The sequence below is a fragment of the Bombus pascuorum genome, chromosome 2 (assembly GCF_905332965.1).
Source record: "Bombus pascuorum chromosome 2, iyBomPasc1.1, whole genome shotgun sequence".
NCBI lineage: Eukaryota > Metazoa > Arthropoda > Insecta > Hymenoptera > Apidae > Bombus > Bombus pascuorum.
This window is the reverse complement of record NC_083489.1, coordinates 13,447,035-13,465,721: the sequence shown is the minus strand read 5'-3', so window position 1 is coordinate 13,465,721 and position 18,687 is coordinate 13,447,035. Positions and strand designations below refer to the sequence as shown.

General features: G+C 33.0%; 2 protein-coding genes across 2 annotated transcripts; both read right to left on the bottom strand.

The window, feature by feature from the left end:
* Nucleotides 1–2,984: 2,984 nt before the first annotated feature.
* LOC132916577 (importin-4-like) lies at nucleotides 2,985–8,428 on the bottom strand. Its single transcript, XM_060976689.1, has 15 exons — nucleotides 8,272–8,428; nucleotides 7,812–7,898; nucleotides 7,633–7,740; nucleotides 7,412–7,564; nucleotides 7,162–7,347; nucleotides 6,791–7,085; nucleotides 6,558–6,715; nucleotides 5,882–6,479; nucleotides 5,577–5,812; nucleotides 5,281–5,492; nucleotides 4,869–5,209; nucleotides 4,628–4,803; nucleotides 4,341–4,543; nucleotides 3,937–4,247; nucleotides 2,985–3,839 (listed from the first exon to the last, which is right to left on the bottom strand). Exons 1-15 carry the CDS (start codon nucleotides 8,323–8,325, stop codon nucleotides 3,715–3,717), a joined length of 3,243 nt encoding a protein of 1,080 aa, XP_060832672.1. The 5' UTR covers nucleotides 8,326–8,428; the 3' UTR covers nucleotides 2,985–3,714.
* A 3,515-nt stretch (nucleotides 8,429–11,943) lies between these two features.
* On the bottom strand, nucleotides 11,944–18,400 carry LOC132916573 (forkhead box protein A4-A-like). The gene is made up of 2 exons (XM_060976677.1): nucleotides 16,237–18,400; nucleotides 11,944–12,876 (listed from the first exon to the last, which is right to left on the bottom strand). The coding sequence occupies exons 1-2, from the start codon at nucleotides 17,441–17,443 to the stop codon at nucleotides 12,614–12,616; spliced, it is 1,470 nt and encodes a 489-aa protein (XP_060832660.1). The 5' UTR covers nucleotides 17,444–18,400; the 3' UTR covers nucleotides 11,944–12,613.
* Nucleotides 18,401–18,687: the final 287 nt, after the last annotated feature.

Here is an 18,687-nt window from a genome sequence, read left to right as displayed (position 1 = left end):
TTCGAGTCATGGTGGAGAATCCAAGGACACAAACCAGCATCAAGCACTCGATATGCGTGCACGTATAAGGTGTCCAAGAATTTCAGTACTCTCCGGATTTATGTATCTACTTCGACGCCTTATTGTTAATTACTCCTTACAATAAGTTCCTTTACGATCTATTTCTTATATGAGTTGCCCAAAAGTCATATTAATTAACTCCATAAATTGATAAGTACAAAGATAAGAATTTATGCTTACTTACGCCATTTATTACGCCACTACGTTAAATAAGCTTAAGGAAATACATAATTTGTTCCTTCGAGTCGTTTAATATTAATCACGTATCTAGGTAGTCAAATTGAGAAACTTAGAAAAGATAAAGATTAGTTCGACTTCTGCGAAGCTTGTATATTTATTATATATGAATTTATTATATATTATATATATATGGTCATGAAATCATTGAAATTTAAAAATTCCAGTTTAAAAGATTGCATTTTGTATGAAGTATGAATTTGTCTGTTTTCGATCAATAAGTCAGGATTTGAATACAGATCGAATATTTTAGCATACATATAAATAGATGATGATATCGGAGTTTAGTTATTTGTAGACCAATCGATATTTCAATTTTGAATATCCGCTTCTGAAAATTCTTCCCGCTCGTTCATCGATGCATTGTATCGCGAACGAAATCTACGCTTACGCAACTGGCATAGCAGGCGTTCTTATGCTTTCTAAACACGAGAAACATCGTTAGAATTAGTCTGAATTCAAGAAATACTACATTCAAGAAAAGGATAACATTTATGAAAATTTTGTACACGTGCATAACATATATACTCATTTTGCCAAACAGACTGACACCACAAAACAAAAAATATAAAAATTGATGAAATTATATGAGATAAGTATCAATCTAGTGCTTTGGTATTAAAATTTCAAAAATTTCAAAAAGTGAAGTTAACCACTTTGACTTATGATATACATATACAAATCAACAAAAGTATATCAGAATTTTAATACACCGTGTACGTAGGTGCGTATACCTGTGGGTACGCACACAGTCAATTCATCGATGACTAACACACTCGGCTCAATGGCATGAAAAGAACCTCGATAACGCTTTATGACTTCCGTCGTCTCGCTACACGAAGGTCGTCGTTCGACAAGTTTGTGTGTCAAACCGATATGTAAAAACGAGACATCATCTGATCGTGAAAATCGTTATGACAATATATGGAACACTTTCTCAAAACGAGTTGCACCCTTTATAAGAAATACAGTCGGAAACAAAAATAAATGCACAGATGGTGAAAGTAAGTAACGATGAAGTTTAATGAAACTAGTGCTATTGTTATACATACCTAAGGTTTTTCTATTGTATGCCGTTATAGTACGTAGATTGTTTAGTAAATAATTTAAATTAATATTTACATCTTTGTGTAAACAAGCAAAACATTTAACGAAACATCATTGATACCTATTTCCACTATTTGTTCACCTATTTTTGTTTTCGATTATATGTTTTATATTTCAATTTCGATTCTCGTTTTAGGGATCGTTTTAATTCTCGTTTTATGGATCGTTCGATTTTTCTTTTAGGGATCGTTTCGATTCTCGTTTTAGCAATCATTTCGATCATGATCAATCAATTTGGTCGATAATGATATATTTTTGCTTCTTGGAATAAGTACATATATTTATTCATTATTGAAATTATTTTGTTATATATATATAGCGTTTTTTATATATAAAATATCTACTAATAAAAACAGAATGTTCTAATAGATAAAAATTAAAAGAATAAATAAATAATAAGTAAATAATAAAAAATAAGATACCTGTATTATGATGCTATTCATGTAATGTTTGTTTATGCAATCGTACACGTATCATTAATCATAGATATACATATCTATGTACGTACGTAAAAGTGATATTTTTGTTTAATGAATATGCAAAAAATTGTATATTCTAGTGTCTCCAACAGGCTATTTTTGAAGAAGATGGGCGTCATCGTACAATATTTTAATTTTGAAGCACATGTATATAATGTATATATGTATGTATTTCTACTTCGACTTCTGGCAAACCTATTTCGTCAATAACAATAATCTCTATTAGATTCCTAAACCTTTGATTTGTAATTGTGTACTTTTTATATAAAAAAATTTGAGTAATGACACTGACGATTTAGAGAATTTTTTAAACGGAAAAGAAAGATTATAATTTAAAAAATTCAATTATAGTTCATGTTGCTAAGAATCATAAATTTTTATCCAATTAAAAATTGCCATTCATTCCTTTCGCGGTTACAATTCCGTTTAGGATTTCGTATTCATATTTCCCACACAAGTATTAATTTAATGCATATATCATAATGTACATATGTATAATACTTCATCAATATAATATACAAACAAACATATACATACAAACTTTTTTCCTCTTAACACTATACAGTGGTGAACATTGAAATGCTAATAATTCGTCATTAACATAATTCTCTTCCTAATCTTTGCACAAATATACTATAATTATATCTTATACTTTTTATACATTGAAATAGTATGTGATAAATTAACAAGACGAATATTTGATAATTTTATGAGGGTGCAACGACTCGTTAAGTTATCTCGTACTCTTAAATAAAGTATTAATAATGTGATAAATTCAACGTCTACTATAATTTTGACAATATACATTACTGACTGTCACGTTCATTCACTATATTTATATATTTTTAATTAAATGAAATCAATGTAAAGTTATTTACAATAGAAAAACATTTCGACCGATTATAGTAGTACAAACATAATAAGCATGTATAATCTTATGTTTGCCTAAATAAACAGCGCAATAAATCTTGTCTTCTGTTAATGACTCATAATAGCAATATCGAAGAAATCTTTAACTCTTTAATAAATATGAACTTCGATAAAATTAAATGGAAATTTATATAGTTTAATAATTATATAATAAAAAAAAAATACAAAATCTGTTTGTAAAACCAATGTAGTGTAACAATTTTATTTTTCAAATGGTACATTTGTGTTCAATATATACACATAATGCTTCATGCTATAGGCACCACTCTTGATTGGAAACAAACACAGAACATAACAAAATGGTTCGTTTGTAGGTATATATAACAGCTTTAAAACTTAGTTTTCAACAAGTAGATGTGCAATAAATTAAGTCCTTTAATTATTGTGTTTATATTTTTATATCAAGTTAATTTGTGGAATTTAATACTTATTATTCAATAAGTCTGCTTGTATTTATAAAAAAGAAATTAAGAAAGAAAAAAGATTGTGTAGACTAGAATTTAATATATGCTGTCTAGAAAAAGGAAGAAGTATTTCCATACTAGATGTATTTTTCTGTAAAATCATACAGTATTACAAAATATGAGCACCAAAAGCTTTAATAGTATACTGTTACTATTGATGTGATTAATTGCACTTATTGACTGTTTCTTATTATATAAAAAGAAATATAATTTCCATAATCATATTTATAAATAATAGACACTGTATGGATGTATATAAAATTGTTAACTAGTATAACTAGTATTGAAATCTTCAATTCATTAGATATAACTTAAAAACATGAAATATATGGCGCATATCACTTCCGTTGAGACACAAATGTCTTCATCTATCAGTCTGAATGTTTGTTGCAATCCGAAACAATTAAAAACAATAGTTTTCGAATCCATATTGGAACCTAAGAAAATATGTACTGAATATTCGAGGCAACTTCCGCTGAAAGTTCGACAAACACGGAATTCCATTCATCTGGAAAGTCCCGCTGGGCAGATTTAACGAACTCCATAACAGTACTTTTCGCTTCTGCATGAAAAACAAATATAACATAATTTAATATGTATTACAATAATTTCATAATATTTTACTACGTAAAATAATAAGAAAACATAGCATAGCATACCATCATCTGTAGCTCTATTTTCATGTAATACACTGACTGCAACTTTGAGTAATACTCCCATGTATGATCGTAAAATGGGATGACCAGCTTGATATAATATTAATATACTTCTAAAAACCGTCTTATTCTCTTCAAAATCTTCTTTTAGTGGCAAATGTCTAATAAAAATTGGAAATACTTGATCAAGTGGCACGTTCATATAATTAACGATGATAAGTCGTGCAATTGCTCCAACTATATTATCACGTGCTCCTGCATGTGATTCTTTATAAATCGCATTTGACAAAACTGTTAAAATATCGGGAAAATGCCTATTAAATTGTTGTTAAGAAAAAAAGAAAATTGTATAAAATATTATAATAATGATATATTAGATAATTAGATAAGATATATTAGAAGGATACATATAAGCATTGCTATGCAATGCAAGTTCGCCAATTCCATATATTGCATTATTTCGAACTTCAGCGTTTGGATCATCTACAAGTTTCAAAAATGTAGGAAGCAGGATATGTATGAAATTAGATGTTTGTTGTTTAAGGGCTGTAAAACATTCTGAGATTGTACCAACTGCAAAAGATCTTTGAGCTTCTGATCTGTTTCTTTTCTGAAAAGATTGTTTAATTTTTAAATTATAACATAACAATTGATATTAATAAGTGCATAACTGAAAATAGAAAGAGCCATGTACCAATCTTTCTAAGAACATCGGCAACATAGCTTGAAAATAATGCCCAAAATCTTCTGGTGAGAGTACTTTTCCAAAATTACAAAATACATCACCCGCATATTCAACTAATAATTCATCCTGTTCAGCTTCAATATCTAAGTCTTCTGTTTCTTCTTGATCTTGACATTCCGTTTTTCCTGTCAAAAGCAATTTTCTTAGTATAGTTGAAATAACAAAAATATAATCTATATTGAGTCTTTACCTAACATGACATCAGTGACACAATTCATAATAGCCTCTTTATGACCTTCTCCGATAAGAACATCTGATTTTATTTCTTTCAGAAGTTCTGCATAAGCATCTAAGCCAGTAATAGCTACTGATCGTTCATCACCCAACCTTATCAATTCAGACAATTTTGGAATAAATACAGAGAGAGCTTTTAATAATGCTTGTTTTCCTTCGTTAGTATTAATATCCGAAAAATTAAAACAAAACTGTAGAATGGCATCAATGACAGCTTTACGAATATCTTCTTGTGGATAATTGATTAATTTGAATGTTTCCTCAAAAGATTTTTCAAGATATGGCAGAAACGCTTCTCTAAAACAAAAAATATGAAACTATTAGAAAAAAATATATGATCAAATATGAGAAAATATTAAATATTTTACCCTGTATTTTCCGCAATTTCTTTTAAGGCTAGAATTGCTTCTTCTTTTTCTTCAATGTATGAATTCTCAACACTATAACCCGCCACATCTTCGTCATCATCATCTTCTTCATTGTCTGTGTTTTCAATATCTTCTTCATCATTTTCATTTTCATTTTCACTAAGGTCATCATAAACCGGGAAGGCAGAAGTTTCGTCCTCCTTAAAATGAGGCTGTCAAAAATAGAACAATATAAGTATGAATATAATTAACTTGTTTTTCCTCATATATAAATATTTCACAATTTGCTTGCATACCACTATGCCTTCTGAACTTTGTATACTTGTAATCATGTGCTCAATGATTTCTGGTAATGCACCTGCCATTTCTTTTTTCATTATCGTACTAATTGATGCAAACAATCCATAAATTGACTTTTTCAAATCCGGATCTTCTGTTTCTTTCAATAACTTCATTCCAAAGTTAAGAGACCTACCAGCCAAAGGTGCAAAATTTTTATCGCCTATTGTTCTTGCGATAACTCCAAGAGTATCTACAATATCAATTAAATATTAATATTATTGATAAAAATTACATGAAGTTTAAATGTTCTTATTCATACCAACAGCTTGCACTTGAAGACACATAGTTTCTTCTACTTGTTTTTCTGAAAGATAATTATCGAGAATAGTAATGATTTTTTCAAAATATGGTAGCATGTGCTCTTTACTCGCCAAAGCAGTTGAACCTATGGCGCTCAGGGCAAGTTCTGTAACGTGGACTGGAGTATCCACACTCAAAATTTCAAAGAGTCTTTCCATTAAAGTTGGTAAATACGGTAAAAGACTTTCATTCAAATTTTCACAAAACATTTCCAATGCATAGAACATACGATCAACCGAAGGTGGTTCTTTCTTTTCTTGCTTAATATGCACGCATATTTGACCAAGATATTCAAATAATACTGGTAATAATTCAGATGAGTATTGAGAAATATTTGGCTGTAAGTGTTCGGAAAATTGCCCAAGAGCAAAGAGTGCAGCATTACGCACTACTGGAATGGGATCACTAATTCCTTGACAAGTGCAATGTAAGAAGGATTCGAGATATTTAGTGCGGATATATTCTGAACAACCTTCCGCTAATACCGCCATTGCTAAGTATGATGCTTTCTTTGCATATACATCTGTACCTTGCAGACTAGGTTCTATGTATTGCAACTATAAAAATAATATAAGAATAAAATATTAGATATATTTTACAAAACAAAAAATTGTCACAAATATTTTAAGTTATACCAGTTGTGGAATTAGCTTCTCTGGGGGTAAATTAAGTGCAAGTAAATCTAAAGTTTGAGTAGCACATGTTACAGGAGTATTGTCGTCGTTATCACCACTGAAGTAAACCTCATCATTGTCATCCTCAGGTCGTGAGGACATAAGATTAAATAGCATATCTATAAAATTGAATTCATAAAATATATATTATCATACAAGCAAAAATGTTTGTTTACAATGTAAACACATTTTACCTAAAATTGGTTCAACAAGTTTATGTTTGATTATGGCTTTCTTTTTTGTTCTAGCTAACCAACCAATAAAACTAACTGCTTTAACTCTGAGGGCATCATCTAATGCTTTGTTACCAGCAATAACAAGGCACATAGTAACAAGAGCTTTGACATGTGGTGCTATCACAGCAATTGCATTTTCACATAATTCATCTAATAATTCAAAACATTCAATAGCTTTATCTTCGTGAGAAGTAGTAAGAGATTGAATTGTGGTCATTATTTGTGGCATCATTTGATGATAAGCATTTACCATCTATAGAAATTATTTGTCATTAGATATAATTTTCTATACTTTCAATCAATATTTAATCATTATATATACAACTCACCATTTGATTGCCTTCAACTAAGGGAACAAGACTCTGCATTATTTTTAAAATATAATATGCTACAGGATTTCCTAAATCTTGTAAACTATTTAATGTTTGTCCTAAAAGAATTGCGAGTGATGCAGCATGTGTAACATAGGCATCAGGTGCAATTTCAGTCATAATTGACAAAGTATATGTTCCCAACTATAACAAAATCATATATTACAACGATCTTACAATATATAAAGTAATTATTATCATTTCATACCTCTTTATTCATTAAATTTTCACTAGTAATCAATTGCTGTACAAATTGCAAAACTTCTGGCCATCCATTATTAGGCAATTCATGTTTTACAATTGTGCCTATTAACTGTGCAATCGCATTCTTTACCATTTTTTCTGGTTCATTAACTAATGCCTAAAAAATAAAAAAATTATATTTGTTTTCATTAAAATAATATATGTTCCAAAATAATAGTTTCTTACCTGCAAAATTACTGTCTTAAATTCATTGCGTATATGTTGTGGTAATTTCAACCAATGTTTCGCTTTAGCGTAACGCTTCCTTAGCAATATAGCTGCATATTGTCTTATCTAAACATAGATAATTCTTTGTTATGAAACATGGCACAGATAAAACATTTGTAGGAACCAAAAATAAAAACCTGTGAATTTGTTGATGATACAATAAGTTGACATAATGCTGGTATACTTTCTGGCTTCTTGAAAGCTTCTCTAAGTTCTGCAGTTCCCTGCAAATATTGTATCAATATATTATCTTATATATCTACTTATGTGATGTAGATATTAATGACTTTGAAAAATATACCAATTAGCAAAGTGTATGTTCATCCTTATTTAATAAAGAAATTGAAGGAGTACATGACATGCATATTAAAACACTAATGATAGCAAGAAAAATGAAGACATAGGAAATAAAATGCATGGTCACTTGTGTAAAATAACTTATAAGACAGAAGTAGTTATTTTTGTTAAAATATTAAATATAGATTAAATAAAATAAACTCGATCTTCTGCTTTAAATGGTTAGCAATAGAAGCAAACACGTGTTTCGAATATTACAAAATTTCCTTTTTTTATTACACGTCATTTCACTAAATATACCTGCTGAATAGATGTGTTATCCGCTACAAGTAACTTTAGTAATATCTCCTCCATTATTAGTTTAATATTAGTAAACAAAATATAGATTTGGCAGTATTTCCGAACAAAGTAGCCGGCTGTCTACTACCGCTTTCCTGACCTGTTGGTGACGTATGACGTCTTTATAATACTTTAATGCGCATGTGCGACATTCTGCTGTATAAAATATCTAACAAAAATTTCTCAGTGTCAATTATTTCTATCGTAGATTAGCTTAAAATAATTGTAAAATATACAATATTACATAACACCAATTCTTATTAGAGAACTATTTCAACACTTTAAAGAATGTTTATTTTCTACACTAAAATATTATGGCTGCAATACAAGAAATTTTTAAAATGACTGTACGAGATCCGAGTTCTGTAGATGGCACTTGAAGCGTTACGTATCACCGTACGAATACAAATTTGTTGTTTTAGAAATTTCAAGGTTTTAGTTTAAAATAATTTATAATTTTGTATATTTAATTACAATATTAAAATAATCAATAAAGGAATTAATTTAATTATCAAGATAACTAGATAAGAGAGCAAACGAATTAAGCTTAATTTTAAGAATTAAAAAAGAAACAAATTTAAATTTCAATGTAACCCCAATTAATAATTATTAGGATTTTTGGCTATTAATGCTTTTCATATGATATACAGATATTTATCATATATTTACAAATGGACAAAATTTAAATGCATTTATAGAAAATAACAAAATGTATAATATTAATGTAAAACACAAGAAATGCAAATATTTTTATTTTTATATTATAGGACAAAATATTACCGATAGTCTCCTAGTCTATTTATGTTCACCAAAATGAACATACAGAATATCATACCAGCACTGTCTATTTGAAATATCCTCGTTATTTCAAGTAATAGATAAAATTCTGTTATTTATTATTATTTATACTAAATATATATATTTAGTATTATTTATAAAAGCTGTAAGGTTTAAAGTAATACATAATATGATAGCAATGGTTTCTTTACAAGTTAAGAAGTTGAGAGAATTTTGAAGAGAGAAAATTCAACCTTGTTCTTTTAAATAGATTGATTTTTATGCTCAAATTCGATACAATAGCGAATTCTAATTGTAAACGTTCTAAGGTTTAAATTTGTTCTAAATCTTATTGTTTCTTAGATATTTGATTTTATTCATTCTATTATTTAAGTAATATTTTATTATTTGATTATTTGATAATTAATATTTTATTTTTTATTATCTGAAATTTATATAGTCTCTATATATATGTCCATAGAAATATTGTATAAATTTACAAAAATCATTGAAAAGGAAGAATTGAGAATTATAAAAGAAATAAATCTAAGAAGCAATGGTATTAGCGAAGATAATCTATTGTAAACAATTAGGTTCCTTTTTATTATCGACAATTTATGCTTGAACTTTTTGTTTTTTAATCTATGTAGTGTAAGTTGCGGAGCGTTTGTTCCGACTTCGTCTAGCCTCGGATCGCATCGAGCAGTTTATTATTTTAGAGCGAACCCCTTCCTCTTGTATTCCTTGTCTTTCTTTATTCTTCACTCACCCTTCTTTAAATTCGTACCCCTCTCTGTTGCTTCTTCTCTTTTTATGAACGCTTCGATAGCAAGGAGCTTTGAGATAATGCAGTCTCTCGAATTCTTTGGATCGCAGTTTTAAAAATCCACGTACATACGGCATTTCGTAGAAAAATCCGACTATCCTTGGACTTACATTGAAAGTCATTACTCTTTATTCTTCCCATTACTTTTGAATTTAGTAACGAGCTTTTTTATTTTATTCCACTATGCAGGATTTTGAAGAACATACATGGAATTAAAAATATGTAAAATTATGTATATGTTCCTTACAGATCAAGAATCATCACCCATTGTGGACATACATGTATATGCGCTAGAAATGGATTCTCTAATTATTATGATAGGTCTTATCAATCTAAATATAACTTCGTGTGAAAAAAGTCTACGATATGATAGGTAGGTATAGTTACTATAAAAGGAAGTTATTATGATAGATAATATTTGAATTTAACATTAAAATTGCTGAATAAAAATCTCTTTGTTTATCAGATAACAATAACAAAAAATAGAAGGATAAGCTTTTTCCTTAGACAAAAATGTATTGCAGAAATGAGAACACCATGAACCACGGGCCAGAGATGGCCTGTCAACGGCGTCATTGAGTGACTTCGTTTACACCTCGTGCATATTCGTCGTCTGGCTTACGTGCATTCCGGATGACGCGGTGGGAAGTGGTTCTTTTCGTACCACTTTAGTATCTGGACCACGCGTTATTGATTAAGCAAAAAATCGGTCAATAAACCCGCCAACGAAACGGGACAGGATATCATAAACCTTACTTCATAAAAAATGTGATAAGTAATATATAATTACAGTAATATGTGATTAATCCATTATATTGTTAAGAAGTAATCGTTTACTTAATAAAAGATCCAAAATTCATTATACAGAATGGAAGAAAATTTTGATTGTAAAATAGTGTGACAATGAGATTTGAATACACTACTAAAGGAAATCAGAGTCATTTTCATTCCTTCACGAGCAGAACCCGATCTGCGGATCGAAGAAGAGAAAAATCTTAATGCGAAATTAATGTCGGTTATGAATCTGTTTCGTGTAAGCCGACACCACATGCGATCCGCCATCTCGCATAACGTTCTCTAATTTATTACATAAGCAATCCCGCGCCTCTTGATTCTCTAAGCCGATTCAAGGAAATCATCGATAGATAGCGAGGCTCGATCGTCAAAACAAAGGTCCATCTATCTGTAAGTGACGACGGAGCAATGAAACTCGTGGTTGCAATTATATTCAAGTATATCAGCACAATATATTTTATCCTAATCGTAAGTACATTGTAAACATATTTACCATATACTTGTATATAAATACAAATTGAAAACAAGTAATAGGAAAGAAATGAAAGAAACAGTATACCCGAATTTAACATTCTGATTCATCTACAAGTTTCCCAAGCTTCTTTGTATCTCCTCCCTGACCGCGATAATAAAACCTGGATCGAGTGTCATTGTATTATTTTTGGACGTGACATCCAGATCGATAATCAAAGCAAATTTTCGCGGAAAAGTATGGCACGTGATTTATAAGAAAGCTGATAAAAGGAACCGGCAATATTTAAACACGTGACGAGAAAAAACGTTCCGAAGAAACTCCATATTACTCAAATAAGTGCATCCTGGCTAGCCGAAAGGAGCCTCTGACTTGTCCTTGTCATTTTTATGGCAGGGACCGGCAACAAGCTGTTCCAATAGAAATCTGTCGCATTACTACTGCATAGAACACGTAACTATCGTTCACGACCATGTTATCTCTTTTTATAACCTTCCTAGGAAAGATCTAGAACTACTGGTTCGTTTTTGAATCCTCAAAAGTAACAGTAGAATCTTTGCTGTTCGGTCCTTTTTACATAGCTTTTTTACAACGAAAAAAAAAAAAAAAAAAAAAAAGATAAAAAGACGAAGCAAGTTTCTGAGATCGTAAAACTCGCTCTCTTCTTCGAGTTTTCTTTTTCCTTTTAAGTAAAAAATCATGGAAGTTACCAAGGATTCAAATGAGTTTTATTTTAAATAAGGAATGATCGAAGCTATGGAAATGAAAATCGTAAAAACTTTAATAACAATTTGTCATACGGGCTAACAAAAAGCATAATGTTGTTACGCAAGATGACGCTAACAAGAGCCGGAATTCATGGACGAGAAGTAGGGACTAGGAAAGAGAGTTTGCTGCTATCAACAAATCCTTTATCGTCACCGCAAAACCATTATTTGACGTAATTAATATTTAACTCACTCTGATACATCATCGGCAGTTATAGATTGTCTTAATTCGTAGAAATACCTATTTCAAAATCACAATGTATCATCGTCGATTCACTAAGCAAGATGAAAAAGCGGCAAAATGTGATTCAAGCAACATAGAACTTTCTCCTACTGTTTTTTCCTTCTTATAGCAAAGGATACTTTAATTCTACATCTTTGATTCGCGGCGAACGGCTTAAATTAGTAACATTTATTCGTAATTATAAATATAAATAAGATCTCAATCTACACTGTTATCGAAGCGATCGTTTGAAAAACAGATTTCTTCTTTTCTTTACAAACTTGTACATCTGCACTCGAATAGATTTCATTCGCAATAAAGTTTCAATAGTGAATATCGTTAAATATTCGTTTTACCGCACTGTTTCGAAATTTCATCAACACTAACGTTACATCGTTAATAAAAAGTACGTTGTTCTTCTTTGTTTCTGATAGTCACACGTTTCACATACTGTATTTGATCTGATCGTAGTACGTTGGCGGTGTTGTGGCTGTATGATGAATGTTCGACGAAACTGTGCCAGGTATATTTGATATACTCAAGCCACTACTCAAGCTGCCGATATTGCTCAAGTTAAGCGAGCTTAGAGAGCTTAATGAGCTTAAGGTAACCGATCCGGCCGGATGACCAAAGTAGGATGGTTTACGATCAATGAGTCCACCTCCAGAGCTGTTTGAATTGGAGTTCGAGCATTGCATCTTTATACCTGAAACAAAAGTAAAAGAAAAACAATTTTGTAAATAATCTTTTAAATATTTTTTAATATTTGGAACTTTGTGACATTTCTAAATTTTACGATATTTCGATGGAGAGTGGAGATAGACCACACATGAAGGGACAAGAGGAAATGAAGAGGAAAAAGTGAAAGACCTCATGATACGAAATCAGTCCTTGTATAGGTATGATAAATCCGAAGCTCCGCCAGCTCTCAAGTAGTTCTTCAAGTACGCACTTCACTCGTGTCTCGACTCCTATCTTTGTCTCTTTATTTCCCTCTCGTACTTGTTCATCTTTTTTCTTTACAAACTTTCCTGCATACCTATATATATTAGATCTTTACGAAAACTATCAAATTCTATCTTCATCAAGAAGATAAAGAAAAAAATAATACAAAAACGACATTAGATATTATCTAATCTGAATGATCTATATGAAACGTAACAATACATACAGAAATCGTTATAGTTCAAAGTAAAATTATGCACGAGTTGATAAAACCTGATAGATCGGTTTTGGAGGCAGCACGATTAAAAGCGAACGATCTCGATGGCAATTGGAATTTGGTTTAATTCCAGATCGAAGGCAAGTGTAACGAGCGTCTTAAAACAGCGTCGTGTGTGGTCTCAATGGCAGTGCCGTCAGTCAAAATCTCTCTCGACCTCTCTACCTCCGTCGAATCCAAAGTTTTCTGGCTGCTTGAGCGATCTGTTTCTGCGCTCGTGCGCGCAAATTTCTCTGTCCTTTTCCTTTTCTTTCGAACACGGGACACGTATCGTGAATCGAAATACGATGGCAGTAAAAGAAGAGTACAGAAGCGGTTGCCTGAGCGAATATCAGCGCCCGTCGTTGCCAACAACGATGCCATAGTCGCGGAGTAGAGAGATCGGCTCCAGAAATACATCCCGAGACCGGGGTAGAAGAAAAAGAGAAAGAGGAAAACTGGGGCCTACCGAGGCGTCTGCAGATTGATCTCGTTTACACTTTACTGACTGAACGAGAAAAGAGAAGGAGGAGCAGGAGGAAGGGTGCGTGGGTGGTACGTTTATCCCTTGTCGATGCCATGGTGTATCGAGGTAGAGAGAAGGAATAGATTGTACTTATAAACGGGAGTGCGCGTATGAGAACGATCTGTTGATCCAGATAGCAAATATCGATTCTAGAGTAACCTCATCATAGATATCAAAGTTAACCCTACTCGCAAATATTCGTTATTCATAAATATCAAAACTATAATGAGGAATTGTATATCTCGATCACGAAAACACGTAAAAGTTAAAGTTTCCATGACAGAAGATTATCGGGAATTAGGAATAAGCAATAAAGAGCTACTATTTTTAAAAAATGAAATTAAAATAAAAAATATACGAGGAACACAGTATTCTCTAGGGTTAAGATTGATCTGTACGAGTTTGATTTAGAAGAAACATTATTTAATTTTTTAAACGAAGAGTTTGATAAAATACTATTAGAGTGGTATAAATTTCGCAGAAGCTTACTATTTAAGAAAGTTGTTAATTCATCATCATAGATAATATGTCTACATTGAGACCGCGGAACCACAGATCGAAGTCAGTTCCGTGGAAAGGTTTAATAAACGAACCAGCTAATGTTTGAGGTAGCTACATTCGATGTACTTAGATTAAAGAACATCTTGTTTACCCCACTTGTAAATGTTTACACGATAAGCGATTTGAGACCTCACTTACCAGCACGCGACTACCGGTAACTGATACAAAAAAACCGTGTATTTTCGTTCACTACGATCATTTGTTTATCACGCGATCGAACGTAGTAACTGTAGTAAGCTTTTGCATTCACGAAATCGTTTCATTCATAAACGTAATGAATAGAACCAATGACTCTAGAACATTGTTCTTAATGTGTTAATCCTAGTAGGTAAATCTTTGTAACTCGTGATGCGACACGCTTAACGATACACAGAATATTAATATACATATATATAGAATACTTAGAATATTACAAGATTGGTAGAATATATAGAATACATGGAATACTACAAGATTATACGGTACCACGCTCGTAGTGAAACATCAGACGTTAGCCATATTACGACATAGTTAAAGACTCGATGAATTTCTCTGAGCCTTTTACTGCCGAAAAAAGTGGATGTTTAACGAATGTGTAATTGCCGCCTCTGTGTTAACCAATTCGAGTTTCCACGCTAAATTAATCCAAACAGGAGACAAGCTGAGATTTCGTGTCACGCCCCGTTACACGTATAATGTTACGAGTTACGAATTACGACTTCTCGCATGGGCGTGACAGAAATGTCACCCTGGCTAATAGGTGCTGTCAGCTACGGTGATTTCATGTCTGTCGGCTCCGCGCGAAGAGTACTTTCGACGGTGCTATTAAACGGAACTTGACTTTCAAATTTATTGACTTTTGAATTTTGGCTTTGACTTAAATTTACGCTCCCAGGAAGTTGTTCCTTCTCTAATATTATTTTTCATATTCCCTTACGGTGTATAATTAATATATAATATTTAACTATTAATGATGATAAAAATAATTTTCAGGTAATTTTTAAATGCATGAATTTCAAGTGGATCTTTTATTGGATTTCAAGCTTGGAAAATGTTCAAGACGGAGCGCAGTTGTTCCTGTGAAACTCGTCGAAGAACTTTTTAAACGACTAGACTATAGTTCTAAGGAAACTGGCGCCTGTATGGTCGTAAACAGTCTGCGATTTTCCATATGGCCCCCCGACTGTCGTGAATTGTCATTGTTGCCTTCGACTTCAGAAAATCTCCTGCTAGTCTTACAACTCTTGATTACAAGATCAATATCTACACTTTCAGGAACGTATAAGCGGGGCCTTTAATTATACTCATTTATATTCAACCATACATTTCTCCAATTATCTTTCTAATCTGAAACGTATGTACCTATTTTTTTATTTTATTTAGTATTTTATAGCGAATCAGTCATTGTATTAACAAGAAGAATTAAACTTATAATGAACCAATCTTCCTATTACCTAGGAGAATTGTAAAAGGAACAAAAAACGTTATTAAGTATTAAAAGAACTGGGATTAAAATTAGCAATGTAATGCGTTCAATTCACCATGTTATTTCATGTGTTTTTTTTTTTCAGAAATCTCCTCAGTTATTGAAGTCTATTATCTAATTTCGACTTAAGTAAGTATACTCCTGACAGAGAAGCCCAAACTAAAAACAATTTCTTAATATTTCAATATCGTGATCCTTCAAACAAAATATACAATTTCACTTATTTTCTTCTTTCGTATTATCTTCATTATATCCACATACGTATGTACTTACAACAGCTAAAAATTATTAAATGATATTAAATAAAACTTACCATTATCCGTTACAGGTGTCTGGCACCCACTGTGCGGCGAACTGACGTTTCCTACGGGACTGTTGTTGCCTGTCTGTTCTGGGATTCCCTGCATAGCGACGTTCACGTTGCTTCCAGTATTGTTGACCCCGGCGAGTCCATAACCAACGTAGTAATCTTGTCCAGGTGCTTGAGTGGTCGGTGCGGGATTAGAAGGGCACTTATAGGTCATCATAGTCTCGTTCTCCTTATAAACCGTCTCTGGATGATGCTGTTGATGATCTTTCACGGAGAACCCGTCCGTAGCTCTGTACGTCAACTGCTCCTGACTCCTCGCCGCATATCCAGGCTCGCTCTTAAACGCTACTATTTCTCCGTTTCTGTATACAGACGGTTCTCCAGTTTTGTATGTGACTTCCGTCGTCTTATATGTTACTTCCGATATGGGAGGTGTCTTGTATGTGGCTTCAGGATAGGACCAATCAGCGGAGACCGCGGCACCAGGTGCTGCGTACATCGCATATTCTTGATAATTTTGATACTGATTTTGATAACCATTCGCGTATTCCATGGCTCCAGGTGTTAAATTTTCGTATCCGGGAGTCTGGACGCCTACTGGACCACTCGCAGAAAAGTATTGAGGATACTGAGGCTTCAAGGCTTGGCACTTGCGACGGAAACCTCGTGGTCGTCGACGAAAGCTTCCTTCTTCAAACATATACTCTGTGGAAGGATCAATCGTCCAGTAGTGACCTTTACCTGGTCTTCCTAAACCCTTTGGAAGCTTGATAAAACACTCGTTCAAGCTCAAATTATGGCGCACTGAGTTCTTCCAGCCTTGATAAGCGCCACGGAAAAAGGGAAAGTGTTGCTGGAGAAACGAGTAGATCTCTGAAAGGGTTAATCTCTTTCCTGGACTCGCCTGAATCGCCATTACAATCAATGCTATGTAAGAGTACGGAGGTTTCTCTTGGCGCCGTGCTCCAGGCTTCCTAGGTAACTCTGTACTGGCAGGGTTACACATTAACGGATCTAAACTCTGATCTTGGTTCAGACTGTTGGACATCGACAAATTGGTTCGAGGTACCACCGATGTGGAATTGGAATGAGCTACTGTAGACTGGTCTTGGATATGTAGATTCGAATCACTTTCGTTCTTCATTGTGACTCTCGCGTTGTCCACGTTGCTTCCGCGAGGAGTCGACGGGACGATTACCGTTTGATCCATGAAGTCCGTCGAGACCAGTCGTCACGCTGTAGCGAACATTCTAAAACTCACAACTATAGTCCATTCACCTCACTGCAGATAAATATCCTTAGAAATCTAAACAGTTGTATATCTATGCTACTCTTATCACAATAATTTCACGAATTCCAATTCCAACGTATCTCGTACCAAGGTAAATATAATTTAAAAAATGATGCGTAAAATTTTTAATGTCTTCCAACAGTAATTTCCTACGTATACTGTCCTTGTCACTCTCACTATCAATCGCAACTGCGAACACGATCGAGTTTCGCTGTATTTACCGTTTATGTTTGCTGTATCGGCCGTTCCCACACGTCGTGGACGAATTCGTGTGGCGGCCACGCGTTTCCAAGCGTAATCACAATAAGGAGGAAAGAGGCCGTTATTTACGTGTGCCCGATGTAAATTGTTTGCACGAACGGTGGGGTCAATTATTTAGACTTGCCACTTGGCAGACGTTGCACTGATGCGCCACTAAGTGTTTTCGGATGACTGGGCCTCGGGATCAACTCCGGACCTGGTGGAAGCTTGGTACGTCGCGATGACGCGAACCACGCCGTCACGAACCAGCCTCGTCCCCGGTAGGCGTGATGAACCGAAGGGACGTGGCTTGACTCTTCATTGGTCGGTCAACAGTATACGATACTAAAGCTCGCGTTCACGACCAATAGCGACTGGTTTCCACTACGATGTCACGCCTGATAGAAATAAGCTCCGGATACTGAGAACAACAATCGGGCACGCTGTGATTGCTTGACGAGAGATTGAAACGAAGAAGATTGCATAACTTTCCTCATTCTCGTTGTTGCAGTGAGATCTCGATGGTGTTTGTTAAATTGGAGTTGATTTAATTAGCCAAAGAACATGGAGATTTGAGCAAAATGTTTGGTGTTAATTCTTTGCATACCAGTGTTACATGAACGATATTCTTTTATCAAGAGGAGTCCTTAAAGTCCTACATGATTTCTCTTCATTATTGCATTAGTTCCTGTTATTGTATTTTTGTTGTGACTGCAAGCCTGCAAGTTCCATTAGTATTATAGATGTATTCTGTAATGGTTTCTGAGTGATTATACTTTACTTGGTATGTTAAGGATTAACATTGAATAGAATTTTTAAATCCCATCTTTGACCTGTATTTGAATGTTGTAATTATATATAATTGCTTCAATTAGTTATACACATTATGGACATAAAAAAAGAGTATTTCAAAAGAAGTTGCT

What these genes read in the sequence shown, in the direction of transcription:
- LOC132916577 (XM_060976689.1), bottom strand. Translation starts at nt 8,325, where the DNA reads ATGGAGGAGATATTACTAAAGTTACTTGTAGCGGATAACACATCTATT. An exon ending in GAAATTGCGGAAAATACAGG is followed by an intron (nt 5,210 to 5,280) that starts GTAAAATATTTA and finishes TTTTTGTTTTAG; the next exon opens with AGAAGCGTTTCTGCCATATC. An exon ending in AAATAGAGCTACAGATGATG is followed by an intron (nt 3,840 to 3,936) that starts GTATGCTATGCT and finishes TTTTTCATGCAG; the next exon opens with AAGCGAAAAGTACTGTTATG.
- LOC132916573 (XM_060976677.1), bottom strand. Translation starts at nt 17,443, where the DNA reads ATGGATCAAACGGTAATCGTCCCGTCGACTCCTCGCGGAAGCAACGTG. An exon ending in GACACCTGTAACGGATAATG is followed by an intron (nt 12,877 to 16,236) that starts GTAAGTTTTATT and finishes CTTTTGTTTCAG; the next exon opens with GTATAAAGATGCAATGCTCG.